This window comes from Sceloporus undulatus, unplaced genomic scaffold, assembly GCF_019175285.1.
Source record: "Sceloporus undulatus isolate JIND9_A2432 ecotype Alabama unplaced genomic scaffold, SceUnd_v1.1 scaffold_14, whole genome shotgun sequence".
Lineage (NCBI taxonomy): Eukaryota > Metazoa > Chordata > Lepidosauria > Squamata > Phrynosomatidae > Sceloporus > Sceloporus undulatus.
This window is the reverse complement of record NW_024802936.1, coordinates 1,983,635-1,999,821: the sequence shown is the minus strand read 5'-3', so window position 1 is coordinate 1,999,821 and position 16,187 is coordinate 1,983,635. Positions and strand designations below refer to the sequence as shown.

The 16,187-nt window shown below is 37.4% G+C and overlaps 1 protein-coding gene across 6 annotated transcripts in view; it reads left to right on the top strand.

Moving 5' to 3' along the window:
* LOC121917288 (N(6)-adenine-specific methyltransferase METTL4-like) overlaps window positions 1-8,585 on the top strand; it is a 30,736-nt gene extending 22,151 nt beyond the window's left edge. For 4 of the 6 annotated variants that reach the window (XM_042443102.1, XM_042443099.1, XM_042443101.1 and 1 more), the window contains 2 exons: window positions 171-265; window positions 6,199-8,585. In XM_042443102.1, the coding sequence (XP_042299036.1) occupies window positions 171-265; window positions 6,199-6,347 (244 nt within the window). In that variant the 3' untranslated portion in view covers window positions 6,348-8,585. Of the gene's footprint in view, window positions 1-170; window positions 266-2,908; window positions 3,123-4,596; window positions 4,666-6,198 lie in introns of all 6 variants that reach the window. The other 2 variants (XR_006100998.1, XR_006100997.1) reach the window with 2 other exon arrangements.
* The last annotated feature ends 7,602 nt before the right edge of the window (window positions 8,586-16,187 follow it).

Sequence of the window (16,187 nt, the reverse complement as noted above, 5' to 3'; positions counted from 1 at the left end):
CATCATCATCATCATCATCATCATCATCATCATCATCATCATCATCATCATTATCATCTTGTGTTGAGGTTTGGGGGCAGGAACACACCTATGAAAGCATCAGTTTTTCTATCAAGGTATTTGTGTTTCTTATTTGAGAGCTCTCACCTTTTTTTTCATTTATACAACAGGATCTCAGAAGGTAAAGAGCTTCCACCAATTCCAGCTCAAAAATTAATTGTCAGTGTACCCTGCACCCTTCACTCACATAAACCCCCTCTTGCAGGTATGTTCTTGAAAAAGTTCTGTAAACCAGCATATTTTTGTAGGGATCGATGCTTTCACTGATTGAGTTGAGTACTTTTGTTCATTTATCTGTAATGTTAGTTTCTGATGGACAAGACCTTTCCTCTGACATTAGAAGGAACTTACTATAGAATTCAATTTGCATTTCACACTTCTTAGCTAGATCACAGTGGCTATCTAATTTGCTGCTTTATGGTTTGCAGTTGCTATAGCTACTTTTAAAAGGAGTTTGATCTTCAAGAATTAGTTGACTATCAGATCATACCCAATGCCTTTCCTGGGAAGTTGCACTTGAGTGTTTCAGCTAAAGGTCTGTGCACATTAGTTACAGTTACAGAAATTCTAACAGGTAGCATTTGGTTACAGGATCTATCTGGTATAACTTAAGATGCTGATCCTGATCCATATTTGAGTCATATCTATTTCATAACTATAACTGATCTATAAGTATTCAAAAGATTAAAACTTCTGTCATGATGAATACATTTAGACCGATCACAGGATATTGTATAGAAGAAGCAGTGCTTCCTTGTAACAGAAATATGGAAAAGTGGAAGAGAATGGCAAACATGGAAAGAATACTCAAAAATATTCAAAAAATGGTTGAAATCATGTTTTTGCATGTTGAGAAACCCTGATGAGAAGAATTGTGGACTGACAAGAATCTTTGTAGTTCAGGCCTGATTCTACACAAAATTCACACATGGTTTCTGCAGAAAATTATTTTAATTACAGTAGGACTTTATAAGACTATGATAATAAGTTTGTAAAAAGCATAGGATAAGATTTCTTATTTCTACAGTACATATAAATGACTTTGAGAAAAATAGATTCACTTATGCTTTCATAATACTGTGTACCTAGTGAAGGAGAGAGATATCTTTTCAACTATTCCTTTTAAAAAGAACACCTTCTTGAGTTGCAGCTTTTAAAGAAAGCAAAGAGAAGCTAATGCACAAAATGTAATTATATAAAAAAATGATATCTCCATTCTCCACATTATTATAAAGAACATGAAAAGATGAGAAGATAGTTACGGACAAGAAATGCCTTCCATACAAAAATTATTATGACCACAGTCCTGTTAAGCCACCCCTACTCTGTTTAGAACAAACTTCATGACTTTCAAGGTTATAAGAAAAGGTTATGAAGAGCACTTGTCATTTAGTTCTGAGGAAAAATAAAAACAATTAAGCAAAATAAAACACTGTTAATGAAGAAGCACCATGATGATTGCTGAATTGGCAAGGCTAGATGACATCAGCAAGAATTTTCCCTCTTTCTTTAAAAAAAAACGAACACAATCTTAATGAACACAATCTTTGGGAAAAGGAACCTGGTAGATGTTATACTTTCCACACTTCATATCTTTATCTCAAAATCTGGCAAACCACTGTTTCCAAAGAGTGCATAGAAAACTAAGAAACAAAGTTCAAACAAATAATCTCCAGAATAGAGTCTGTGAGTATATTTCATAACCATGTCAGTTGCTGTAGAAAAATAAAGTATGTGTAATCATGAAAAATATATATCTAGATTTGCCAGTAGAGGGAAGTGGTTCCAAATTCCTACCCTATTTTGAACAATATGAAAAATGAGTGAAAAGTTGGAATGATCACAGGAAATCCCAGTCAGCTACATACATTTATGCTTTGTTTTTAGAAAGCTACCAGTGTAGTGATATTAGCATTTTTCCTTTGTGTTTTATTTCTTGTTGCATTTGCAGAGTAGTGTTGATGTGTATGTAGCCATTTAGTGACTGATTATAACAATTTATTTCTCTGCAGTAAGAGGAATTTGCAAATTAAAGCAAGTAATCAAAAATAGACATTTTGTTTCCTGCAGTGCACTTAACTCTAGGAGTTTCTAACGATACATGTTCTATGTTTAATGCTCACAACTTTGATGTGTCTTTCTAACTGTATTTAAGCTATTCTCTGTAAATATGGAAACCAATACAGTGGTACCCCGGGATACGAATGCGCCGGGTTACGAATTTTTCGGGATACGAAAAAATCCCATAGGGATTTATTGCTTCGGCTTACGAAGGTTTCTTCGGGTTACGAAAAAACCGCGGCGCTATTTTCCGCCACCGGAGGGCAGCAGAGAGCTATTTTTCCATTAGCGCCTATGGGAATTCGGCTTACGAAGGTATTTCGGGTTACGAAATTAACCGCGGAACGAATTAATTTCGTAACCCGGGGTACCACTGTATTCAGTTTAGATTACAGCAGGTTTCCCCCCCTGCTGGTTCTAATTCATGTTGGAGAAGGAAAAGACACTTCCCATAGAAACATGTAGCTCAACATAATATTTCATCCATCTAATGGGGTGGATAATGGTCTGTGGAACCTCCTGTCATAATGAATTTGTTAGTCCTTTAACAAATTTTCAGCAGTGTTTTAATCTTTGAGACTCTTTGCTAAAGGTCTACTCTACTTCAAAACTCAACCAGACAAGCTCTCTGCATTGTTTACATACATTTGTTCTTTAAAAAGGCAATCCCTGCCAATGGGCTTACAATCTAAAAAGACAATAAAAGGGGGATAAAGAGGAAAGGTGGAATGGCCCTATTCCTCATTTCATGCTATGCTGTTTCTCACTTGATCTCTCTCTGCTGCAGATTGTCTGGTATTGCTGCCAGTGGTTACAGTTACCCTGTTTGGAATGATGATACTTTGCCTTAGAGTCACTGTAAGTAGGAGTTGACTTAAAGGCGCTTAACAACAACAACAACAACAACAACAACAACAAAATATGCATAGGACTATTACCTTAAATGTTGAGAAACATCACTTCATCTTGATACTGAACACCTAGTATCTTCAGATATTTGGGTAGGTCTTTTTTTTACTGAACATTTGTAAGATTAGTCTCTTTAAATCAGCACATAAGATGATATGAAATATTTAATGATATATCAATGGATTTTAGTTGTAGTTCATTCTGTTGCTGTTGTTGTTCTATGCGTTCAAGTTATTTCTTACTGGTGACCCTAAGGTGGAACCTATTTGAACCTCAGAATTCATTCTGAGCATTATTTTTTATAAGAATGGAACATAAATATTTTCAGTATATAAGAACATCCATTAATAAGGTGGCTAAACTTTTACTATCCAGAAAGAACATTACTGGCTTTAAGTTTTAATTAATTATTTACCAACTTGTTTACATACATGTTTTGCTGTATCAGGAGTTTATTGTGCATTGCAATTTCTATAATTATCCATATTGAAAAATCACATTGTAGCCCTCTTAGAACAGATAATTTGCAATTCATGATTAAAATACAGTACACATATTTGAAAACCAAGCCAAAAGCACTTTGGACTCCCATTCAAATCCACTTTGGTACAGGATGCAGATGGGAGAACTGCAAAAAAGAAAAGAACACTGCAACTTTCCCTACAACTTCATAAGTTGCTCCTTTGTTTAAAAGAAATAAGACTGAAACACATACCTGGCATGTTTAATACAAACTTGGTGTGTTTATTATGCATCAAGTGGAAAATAATATACCATAGTAATAAGTGTGGCCTTGTGGAAATGTATACTTAATACAGATCCAAAAAGGATGGCTTACTTAATAAAAATTATTCTCATAAAGGAATAGCCTTGTACTTGCCTAGTATTTTGCTTGCCTTATCACAGAATGCCTCATCAAGTACTAGTATAAGAAACTGTGTGGCACTCTGACACTTGTGTATATGAATGGCTATTCCTTTTTCCAATGGAAAAAATTGTAGAAGTATGTGTGGACACTTTAGTACTGCCCTATATGAAACAGCTGCACTGAGATGTTTGCCAGTGTCACTTGTTATCTGTCTTTCTCCCTCTCCCTCTTTCATTTCAAAAGGCTAGTAGGCTTCTAGGCTTTGAAGAGATGAGAGCAGAGTTGCTGCATGGTATCATGGTTGGGAGGGGCAACATCAGCAAAAGCAGCATCTCAGAACAGGGGTGGGAAGCCACCTCTGAAATTATTATGTGCAAGTTCTCCTAAGTCTGCTAAGACTTGTGCAAATGTTACATTTTATTAAATTGTCTAGCAGCCTTCTTGCTGAAGAGATTCCCCTTTCCAGCACAAGATAAATGAGCAACACTGGCATTTTATGTTACAGCAATAGCTGTCTAAAGAAGTTTCTGTGTTTCTGTTTACAGTGCTGGTAGTAATGAAGTCAAACTGTTTTTAAAAATTGTTAAAGTTTGGATGATAAAGAAGCAAACTTTGGTAGAGGCATTTTGAGGAAAGCAAGTATGTGGACAGGGTAGTGGTAGTGTTGACACCAATAGTACTTGTGGATGTTCTTCCAGTGGAAAATATATTGGGCTGAATTTCAGGCAATTTTTCCAGCCATTGTTACTTCCCTGAATAAGCTTGAAGTGAGTTACCACAGTTTTTTTAATTTTACAATGTTTCTTAGTCTTTTTATGTCTATCATATGTGTTTCTTGCTAAACTTTCCAGAAATGATACTTCAAGCAATAAGCAAAGGTGTTTGGAACAAGGGGTCATGTTTACCATTGGTGGGGTGACACTGATTTACATGCTGAACAAGATTTAATTAATTGACACTTTGTGAACAGTGGGTAGACATTCTCAGTTTCTGCTAAAGTCTCAACAGTTTTGAAATAGTTGAATTCCAGTGTAAACCTAAACAATAACCATTCTTCGACACATCTTGGTATGGATTTATAAATAAGGAGCAAGTAAAACTCCAGCTTCTGATGAACCAGAACTAGTTTTAATCTGTATTTATTTTCATTTCAAGCATTTTTATCCTGTTTTCATTCCTGTTCTGGTATAATAAGTCAGAACTGCCTTATTAAGGCACAAGAAGCAGTGCTGAAGTATGCATTTCTAGTCAGTGAAATTTATGTAGCTGTATTTTGAGTTCACTTGAAGGCTAAGAAGCACAGTAACCCCTGCTAGGTCAGTACAGAATTGATAAATCCCTGGACCTATAGATGTTATTGCATTGCATCTGAAAATTGAAAGTGATTTCTTTTGGAGAGTTTGTTGAATTGTTGTCAAAATGCTCAGAGACTGCATGGCTGAAATCACTCTAGAACTGTAAGATTGCAAGAACAACTGTGCTGGATCAGGCAAAGACCTATCTAGTATGGCATTCTTTTCCACAGCGGCTAACCATTTGTCCCTGGTTCAAACTCTGAAGTCTATGCCTTCAAACTGTAATGATTTGCCTAATAGCATTTTCCTGAAGTCCTAGGAAGGAATTCTGTGAAGGAATTATTTCAGCCATCTGTAAACCATCTGTAAACTAATTATTTAAGCATGATCTTCAAATGTAAACCACAGATTTGTTGTGATTTGGCTCACACTTCTAAGCCTGCAAGTATGAAGCTGTAAATTGGCACAATGCCAATTTAATTCCCATTTGAATGAGTGGGACTTTTTTCTGAGTAGGCATCCATAGGCATGGGCTGAAAACATTATAACCTGGAACTGATCAGTAAAATCAATTGATACCTGGCACTGTTGTTTTTAAGCTTATACATTGAATTCCAAGAAGTAAAATTTTAAACATAAATATAACTGTCCACAAATTTAGCAGTCCCCATCAAGGGATATTGATGGGGACAACTTAATGGCTATTTGTGGAGGTGCTGAAATTATCATTCTGTGGCTTTGAGTGAATACCAATAAATCAGAGTAGATGGAAACTTTGTATGTTCATACTCTCAAGATCATGTATTTCATATACTTTTCTGACTATAGATAGTAAAACTGGCTGATAAAAGCCTTGAAATTGATTTATTGTTTCTCCTTTTTAAAATGAAACATTTGATTTTTCCCCATCATCCAATAGCTTAGAGGCTGTTAAAGCAATAGCTTTTTTATTTCTTCATCACCATCTTCATTGTTAATATTTTTACCCTCATTTTTTCTCTTCAGAGATTCTGAAAGAATATGCCAATCCAGAGGTAGAATGTCTGGAGCTGTTTGCTCGGAATTTGCAGCCTGGATGGACCAGTTGGGGCAATGAAGTTCTCAGATTTCAGCATATGGATTACTTCACTCCTTTGCAGAATAAGACTGATTAATTAAACTTAGATTAATTTTTTGATTGTGGTAGGCTTGTTTGTTTGTTTTTTCCAGAACTTTATCTTTTATGCTAATGCTCCATTTGGAAAGCACATGAATGAACAAGATATCAGTATGATGGTTGTGAAATGTTTCCGATACCTTCAAATAGTTTTTGCATCTGGATCCATATACATCCTCTACTTTCAGTCATCATGTGCAAACCAGTCATTTGGACCACTATATAAATAGCAGCCCTTAAGAAATGGTCATGTCCTTTGAAATGGATTCATTGTCTGTAACTTAGAATGTATCATGTGTGGATCTTTCCATAGAGCAGTTATAAAGTGATGTGTAGATGAATGTGAGAGAAGAGGATGTGTATGTATTTTTAAATGTGCAGGTCATATTTAGATATAATGTGCTAGAAATTAGATAATTTCTAACACACAGCTGCACTCTAATGTTCTGACAAATGTTGTACATGAATATGTCTGAATAATAACTATGTACAGTGGTCCAGGATAGCTGGTAGGTGAATCACAGTGCCTTGTAAAGTCCTGGAGAGAAAGGAGTGTATGTATTGGATAACAGCTCCAGTCCTGCTGCACATATTATTCCAAGTTAAATATTGGCAGCCATACATACACCTCTAGACTCCAAAATGCCAAACAATATATTATCCCTTTATATATTTGAAATACCTAGAGGGTATAATCAGAATTGGAAGTTGCATAACTGCCATGCTGGGGACATCCCCTTATACCCTTTTAAATATTATATGCTAACCCTTTTAAAATTGGTTTTTTTTTAAATTAAAGGCTCACCTTATTTTTTACATTTATTTTATAGCTTATTTAGCTCATTTTTATTATTTTTACATTTAGTTTATTTTTAACAAAAGCCTGGAAGCTTTAAGTTGGGAGTCGTTGCTTCTAAGATGTCAAATAATTGCTGACTACAATGATTTTCAAGCTGACATCAGACATGAGTATGTCACATTGAAAACAACAGTCATGAAGAATTTGGTTTATTGGTTGCAATGGAATTGCATCATGATTAACTCCAACTGGATCAATATTCAGATTAATCCCTATAGTTGAATAATTCTTTCCTTGCTAATGTACAGGATTTTAATTTCTTAGAATGTATATTCTTCTGATGTGTGTTTTTCTTTAAAAATATCTTTTACAATGCTTACTGCAGTAATTAAATTATTTTTCAAAATGATGAACTATGTATGCTCTCCTCCCCTTAGGGTTTGCTTTAAAAATGCTCTAATTAAAATTACCACATGTTTGCATGTGAAATTTAAAGATAGGATATTCCAAGGAATAACTATTATTTCAAAGAGTGCAGACAGAATAAATTTTGGTCTCCTACAAATTAGATAAACTCTGGATTGCTTGGTATGCTGTTAAATTTTTAAACAAGCCCTGGATGTTCACAAGTAGAGGTTTTTTTTGTACTTTAATATTAAAAAAATCAATTTCAGAAATATTTTTTCATGATACATTATTTACAGGCCTCTCTTTTTCTCAAGTAGAATATTTGTTTGATTTAAAGTGGGTTCTTGTTTTTCCCCCCCCAGTGATAATAACAAAGCTTAAACAACGCCTTTTTCATTTTGGTTAGATTCCTCCTCCCATGCAAACACAACATAGAAGGAAATAGTGTGCTATGCTGGTCCTGTAGAACTGAATCCTGCTGAATTAAGTGGGGCTTTTTCCTAGCTGAGTGCTGGTTTTGCAGTATAAATTATTGGTCATTACCTTTAAAGCTCTACATGGCTTGGGCCCGAGTTACTTGTGGGAACGCCTCTCCCTACATAATTCGTCCCACGCTCTCAGAACAACTGGGAAGAATCTGTTAGAAAATCAGTCAACCAGACTTGTATCGACTTCCCAACAAGCTTTCACAGTAGCTGCTCTGAAACTGTGGAATGGCGTCCTGGTAGAGATCTGCCATACTGCCTCTTTGGAGGCATTTAAGAAGGCACTTAAGACAGATCTCTTCTGGCGAGCTTACCCACCTGACCTCATGTAGGAGATATCACTCAACTTCTTGACCATAATATAATCTTATCATTGCTACAGACGGCGAGATAGTTTTAATGGAATAATTATTGTTATTGTATTTTATTGATGTGTTTTGTATGTATTTTATTGGTTTGTAATCCTGCCTCAATCCACCTTGGGAGAGGCGGGAAAATATAAATAATTTTTAATTATTATTGATGATTGTTTTAAGAACATAAAGAGAGCCAGACTGATGGTCTATCTGGTCCAACTTTCTGTTCACACAATGTACTATCAGTTGTCTATGGCAAGCCACTATCAGGGCATGAGTGCAAAAGCATCCTCCAGCAACTGATATAAAGACAGTCCTCCTGAGATAATGGTAATAATAGGCATCCTGATAAGTAGCCACTCATGGCCCCCACTGTCCATGAATTCATCCGGTTCCCTTTTTAAGCCATCATAATGCTATCTTGTGACAATCCCACAGTTTAACTATGTGTTGCTACGTATACATGAAGGAATCCTTTCTTTTTTTCTGTTCTGATCCTCCCACCATCCAGATTCACTGACCAACCCAGGATTCTAGGATTATGAGAAAAAGAGAAAAACTCCCTATTTTCACCGTACTGTGCATAAATTTACACATGTTGATCATAACATGCTTTACTTGCTTTTTATTTATAAGACAAACAGCCCCAAATATTGTAATTGTTCCTCAAAGGTGAATTGTCCCAGTCCCTTGATCATTTTAGTTATTATTTTCTGCTCTTTTTCCAGTTTGGCAATATCATTTTATGCATAATGACCAGAACTGTGCTGTGTATTTCAAATGTACTTGCATCAAGTATTTGTATGAAGGCACCATTATATTGACAGTTACATTTTTCAGTTCTTTTTGAAATAACATTCAACATAGAATTGGTCTTTGTTCAGAAGCCACACAATGGATAGACATTTTCCTCAAGCTGTCTACCATAATAACAAGATTTCTTTATGGGCAGCTAGGATCCTATCGAAGTTGGGATTTTTTGTCTCCATATGAATCATTTTCTGCTAGTTCACACAATATCATTTGCCACTTTACTGCCTGAAATATCCCTTGGGTGCTTTTTACAATCCATTTTTGTTCTCACAGCTTTCAATAATTTAGTGTCATCAGGAAACTTGGCCACCTAACTCCAAATTGTTTATGAACAAGTTAAAAAGCACTGATCCCATGACAAATTCCTGAGGGACTCTACTGCTCACACTTCCCCTTTGTAAGAACTGACCATGCACTCTATTGATGAACAAAATAATGGCCTTATGTTCTTGCTTATGGAGGTTATGGTGCCATATGTGATGACATTTACTAGGCTTGCAATAAATGAAGAATTTTTGATTGAAATAACTGAACATCTTAGATCTCTGCATGTTTACCCAAATGTAGATCCCATCAGTTCAGTGGAACTTATCCCCATGGGGGTGTTACACAGGCTTAGAGCCACAACTCATGTCTGTTTGTTCTCTAATAGATTTGTACTTTTTGTTTAATGTTCTATCCATCTCTCAGAATGCCACTGGGTCTTCCAGTTGTGCAATAACTGTTTTCTCTCACCATACCTTTCCCTACATGCTGTAAAGGGAAAAATATTCTGCTATCAAACCAAATGATTTTGAAACTGTAAATTTTAACTAAAAGCTGTGCTTATATCTATTTTCAAAGATGGCTCTTAGTGGGCACTATGTTTTTCAGGCATTGTTACCTTTATTCTTGAAGAGCAGAGCACAACAACATGGCCTCAGAAATTAATGCTGAAGCCACAAAAATTAATGCTAAAATGAATACTGAAGTCACAAATTCAAAATAAGATGCTAAAAAGCTGCCTGCTCCATCAGGCCTAAAAAAAATAAAAACCACCCCACTGCTAGAAAATACCTTGTTTACTCAGTGGACCAAAACCTTAACTTAACATCTTGTTATGATGTCATTTCCCTAGTCCATGAATGAGGAGATTAAATGAGCAGGAAATCATGAAGTTAAAAAAGTGTGAACTTTAACAGCCTTCTTCAATTACAGTTTCAGAATTTCAGTTCTGTTTTGTACCCTGCCAGCAATACAGAAATGTGTCTGTCACCTTTGCATATATGTATACCAAGCTTCAGATGCCTGGGTTTCATGACCCTGCAGAAAAACACATACATGGATGCACAGTCTGTTTGATTAATATAGGTTTAAAATATTAAATTATACTCACAAATTATACTCATATGAATATATTAAATTTTACTCACAAGCTGGTTTATAATTTAAAATCTGTAGTATTAAATACTACAGAGTAAAACCCATTACTACAGAGTAAGCCAATATGGTACAGTGATTTCAAAACTGGACAAGGGAATCTGGAAGGCTGGAGTTTGCATTCCTGCTCACTCATGGAAACCCGCTGAGTGATCATGAGCAAGTCATACTCTCTCAGCCTCAGAAGGAAACATGCCAAACCTCCCTTGAATAAATCTTGCCATCAAAACCATAGGATAGGGCCTCCATAAGCCAGTCAATTTGAGGTCAGAACAACAAACCCTGTTAGACAAAGGAGAATTTACTTCCAGGTAACTACTATTTGTTTTTGTTTCAACATGAGTAGAACCCTTTGTATAACCAGGAACCATGATAAAATAGGATTCAGCTTGTGTGCAAACAAATTCAAGTAGACATTCCCTATATGTTACTATAGATGGCCCACAGGTGACTTTAAACAAGGCAAGGCAGGCTTTATGGCTCTTACATGTGTTCTTGTACCCATCATATTTGAAGATTCTTGTCTTGGAATATATTTCTATATAGGAACAGGATGGGGTAAGGAAGGAGCATTTTTTTGAGATAAAGGGAGAAGGAAGTGGGAGAATGAATAAGAACTAAAGAACTAATTTATTCTTCCATTCATTAGGGTAAGAGCTAGAAGGCAGCAGAATCTTAAGAAATTTAATTTGATAATGCACAAATGTCCTGCTATTTTTATACATTGTTACTACTCTGTTACATAATTTGTGGTAGTACAGTCGCTCTTCCATTTTTGCGGGGGGATCCATTCCGGACCCCCTCCCCCCCGAAAATGGAAAATGGCCGATATTCAAGCCCCATTGGCTTGAATGGTGGTGCGCACCTGCGAGCACGTGCCCCATTTTGTCTCCCTCCATTTGCTGCCCGTGAATGATCAAGGGACGTGGATTCCAAGTCTGCGAAAATGGAGGGGTGACTGTATTTAATTGTTGCAGTTGGAAATTCTGGAATCAAGCCAGGTGAGAACTTTGCTTTCTGGTCTGGAAATTCTGTTTAAATACACATATGTGGCTGTTGTTTGATCAGAGAAAGGTACCACTTGCATATTCCATCTGCTCTTTCTTGTTATTAGAGAAGACAACTTATTCTTTGAATGTATTCTGATCTCATGTTAAGCTTATCTCAATGAATGTTATAATCAAGCTTTTTTAAACGTGAAAGGACTGAGTTTGATTTTAAAATGTCAAATTAGCATATGACCTTTACTTTTTTATATAGTCTAATAAGCAAAAATATGGCTGGTAATGCTTTTGTGAGATATTTTTGGAACCGATAGATTAATAGAGGCAAACAAATTAAACTTGCACAGAAATCTTCCAGCAACCCCAAGAGGCTCACCAGTTTGAGAAGGTGAAATTGCATGCAAAAAAAGTACCTGTGTATGATCAGTTGTCCTTATGTGACCGCCTTGCCTGCAGTCTAGCTGAATGTTCATGACAAGAAAGAGCAGACTTTGAAAAAGAGAAGAAAAACTTCCCCAAGACATTTGCAGTATATAACAAAGGCTCCACTTTATCTTTACTCTCTATTTTGAGATAGCTAGGAAATATAAATTGGGGAGTTATACACAAATCACAATTAATAGATGGAATGCTGAAAGAAGTGTGGGCATGGTTATAATCACAGTGCTCAGGGAAGACTCATCATCATGATGATGATGACTCATTTTAATGATCTTTTAACTTATGTGCATGGCTTCTGTAGCCTTCTTTGACTTTCTCTAAGGTGACTTTCAATACAGTAGGAAGTCACAAACTGGCTGATGCCTTCTAGTGCACTGCAAGGCAGTAATGTGTCTCAGTATAACAGTCACTGGGGAACAGAAGCAGGAAGGTAAATTTGCACTCATTTCCTTATTGGAAGCTCCTACAGAAAACTGCTTGGCTTCTCCGTGAATAAAATGCTGGACTAGGTAAGCCTGTGAACTGATCTTTGCATTGATCTTTTGCTGAGAACGGGTTAAAAGCCAATAAGAGGGGGTATAACTTGCCTCCTTAAAGGGCTTTGGATTACTTCCTACTTCTTCCCTAAAGAACGTGTGAAAGAGGTGGTTAGGCTTCTTGTGCTACGCCTGCCTTCTGCTTCCAAGACATGTATCTCTACCATCTGCATGTTCAGCTAGCATGTAAACAGATTTTACTTGTAGAGTCCCTTCACAAGCTAGGGGGGGGGGGGTGAATGTTTGGATGGCCAAACAGTGGGTAGTTTGTTGTGACATGGGGCAGGGGACTGATGTGTGTGTGTGTCTGAACCCACTTCTTTCCTACCATCAGCAGGAGGAAGGATATTTCAACCATGCTTTTGCAGGGTTTTTATGTGCTTGTTATGAACAGACATCGTAGGGTTATCAGCCCTATTATGTTCCATCCATACACAAAGAAATATCTTCATTTATATACTGTTTCATACTGAGCTAGCAGTGTCTAAGGCAGGGGTAGGCAACCTGCGGCCCGCGGGCCGGATGCGGCCCGGCGAGGCCTTGGGACCGGCCCCAGCCCAGTCCTGCTGCTGATTGCCGCCGGGGCCTTTGGCCTCTCGTGCGAGGGGCATGGTGGGGCAATTGTCTATAGAAGCCTCAGAAACATGCATTTATCTTAACATTTAAAAAAAAAATCAGCAAATTTTTTCGCGTGTCCTCCACCTTTTTTTAAAAAGTGTCCTCCATTTGAAAATTTTGCCCTACATCTGTCCCGGTTTATTTTATTTTTTAATATTTTAAAAATATTTAATTATTTATTTTTGGGCTTCGGCCCCCCAGTTGTCTGAGGAACAGCAACCCGGCCCCCGGCTCCAAAAGGTTGCTAACCCCTGGTCTAAGCGGTTTACAACTGTAAGCTAATTGCCATCAACAAGCTGGATACTCATTTTAGAAACCTCAGAAAGATGTAAGCCTGAGTCAAGCTTGAGCCCTGGCTAGTACTGAACTCACGATCTTATGGCTTTGAGTGAGTGGCTGCAGTACAGGCATTTAACCACTGCACCACCAGGGCACTGGATTGATAATTTGTCCTTCCATTTAAGAAGGCCAATAACTTGCACAGTTTCACTAGCTCAGTGGTTTTCAACACTCCAGGTCTTTGGAATCAACTCCCAGAAGCCTTATACAGCATGCCTAGAGCTGAAGTCTAAGGGGTGAAGCAGATGGGTAGGAAGGAGCAGCCAGAAACTGCTCCCAGCCCAATTTTCCCAGGGTCTTGGTGAACACATGCTGTGGCCCCTATGGTGCCTCCTGCTGTGGTACTGAAAGAAATGGAAAATATCGTGTCCTTTTCAAACTGGTTTTGGGCCACCTTAGGCTCTGCAGGGCAGCCCTGGGGCAGCTTCCAGGTTCTCTAGGGGCATACATCATGTAAATGCCATGTCCCTGGAGTGGCCAGAAGCCGCCCCCATCTGCCCAGCTGTTTCGGGCCTTAAACTGAACCCAGGTCTCCTTAGCAATGGTGTAAAGCTTGGTCACATAGGCAAGTGGTAGTGCTGTAAGCATTAATACTGTTTCATTTATTAAAAAAGACCAGCCTGCCATAATCTCCTCCTAACCTCCAACCCTTTCCCTATAAGATCACCAGCCACTATTTGAAAAGAAATAGTGCATTTTTCCTTTATTTATGTAACACTATGATGAGGTCACCTTAGAATCATCATACGTCAGAAATGACTTGAAGGCACACAATAACAGAACACAAAGAACCCCTAACCCTTCCCCTATAAATTTATCAGCCACTATTTGAAATCAAATAGTGCATTTCTCCCGAATCAGAGTGTATCCTTTTCTGAACCCCCCTGAACCCTGTCTATTCTTGTCTTTGTGTGGGGAGGGGGCGCTCTAAAACTCCAGCAGCATCATGGTAAAGGAGGGAGAGGCAAACAAAACCAATTCAATAGACTAATGTCATATTTTCCTCCCTAAAAAAATTCATTGCCAGAGCAATTTGTAGCAACAAGTGCACCATTTGGAAAGGTTACATCAGTAACAGATGTTGGGGGCTCAGTTAAAATGGAGAACTTGTCTGTTTCTTATTCTTGAAATGTCATCCTTGGCTTTTTACAGGCAACCTAATTAGGTGTCTGATTCTTATGGAGCTCTTTGTTGCAAAGAAACCACTTTGAACCAAAATGTAAAAGACAAATGATTGTAAATACATTTAGAGGCAATGCAGATGCTAGGACTCCCTCTAGAAGGATGATAGGATGTTATCTTTTGCTTAGATCATTTTTACTGTCCAGTCATTTATAACATTTTCCCCAATGAAGATATAATTGTTTTCATTTAAAAATCATGGCGCAAGACGTCGAGTCTGAGACCAGCTGTGACACTTAGGTATTTCCTACTCTGATGAACCAGACAATCAAATAATCTGATTAGACTCCCCATGAGAAGCAGTCAGAAGTCTGATAGCTTCCCTATTTAAGAATCAATAAAATGGCAACATAGTAAAATGTGTCCAGGCCTCTGTAGTATAAATGCGTTAGTATGAAGAAAAAAATAGAAGCATCATAAAACTCTTATTACTTATATCTTTGTTAGCAATGGGTAGTGATTAGCAAACAGCACTTAGCATTTTTCATAGCATTAATGTCTGAAAATGAAGGCAAACAGTAGTTATATTTGCATCTATGTGGAAATAACACATTACTGGTTTCTTCCTGGTCTTACAGAATTAGGACTATTGAGGCCTGCTTTGCAATGGATGTCACATGAACAAGCATTCTAGCTTACAAAGATTATGTTGAAACCAAAAACATAGATGTTCTTATAAGATTCTTCCTATCAGCTACTTTAACATTCTGCCCTTCCTAAATAAGATATAGAGGTATAGAAAATATACAGTTGGCCTGCCATGTCCATAGATTCAGCATCCATGGATTCAACCATCCACAGCTTGAAATATATATATTTTTAAAAAATCAAAACAGCAAACCTTAATTTTGCCATTGACAGGGACACTAGTTCACTATCCCATTGTACATAATGAGCATCCACAAATTCTGGTATCCATAGGGGCTCCTGGAACCGAACCCCAGCAAATACCAAGGGCCCATTGTTTAATCATTTTACCATTATGTCACTGTTTCATTTATAACACTGTATATTGGTACAATTTTGGCCTATTATGCTCCAGTTCCATGAACTAGAATGTCTATCTGGGGGATTGTTGAAACTGTGAGCCTGTACAGACAGGCCAAAATAAAGCTGCTTTGGGTCACTTTGGAGGTATGCTGTTTAAATGATGCATGCGTCCTAAGATGCCAGAAGCCACACCAAAGCCATGCTCCAGTCCTAAGGACTAGAGCACAGCTTTGGCACTTTGTTACACGAGGCTTGAAAAATGGAATTAGAAAATAGCATCTGTTGCCATACCATATCACACACTCTCCAGTATTTCACAGATGAAAACCAGGGCATAGATATCTGAGAACTTCTTATACATTTCTATATCATCAGGGTAGCCATACCATATCACACGATGCTGTGTATGTCGAGTAGCTGGTCTCTAGTCCATCTGTTGCTGGAGCAC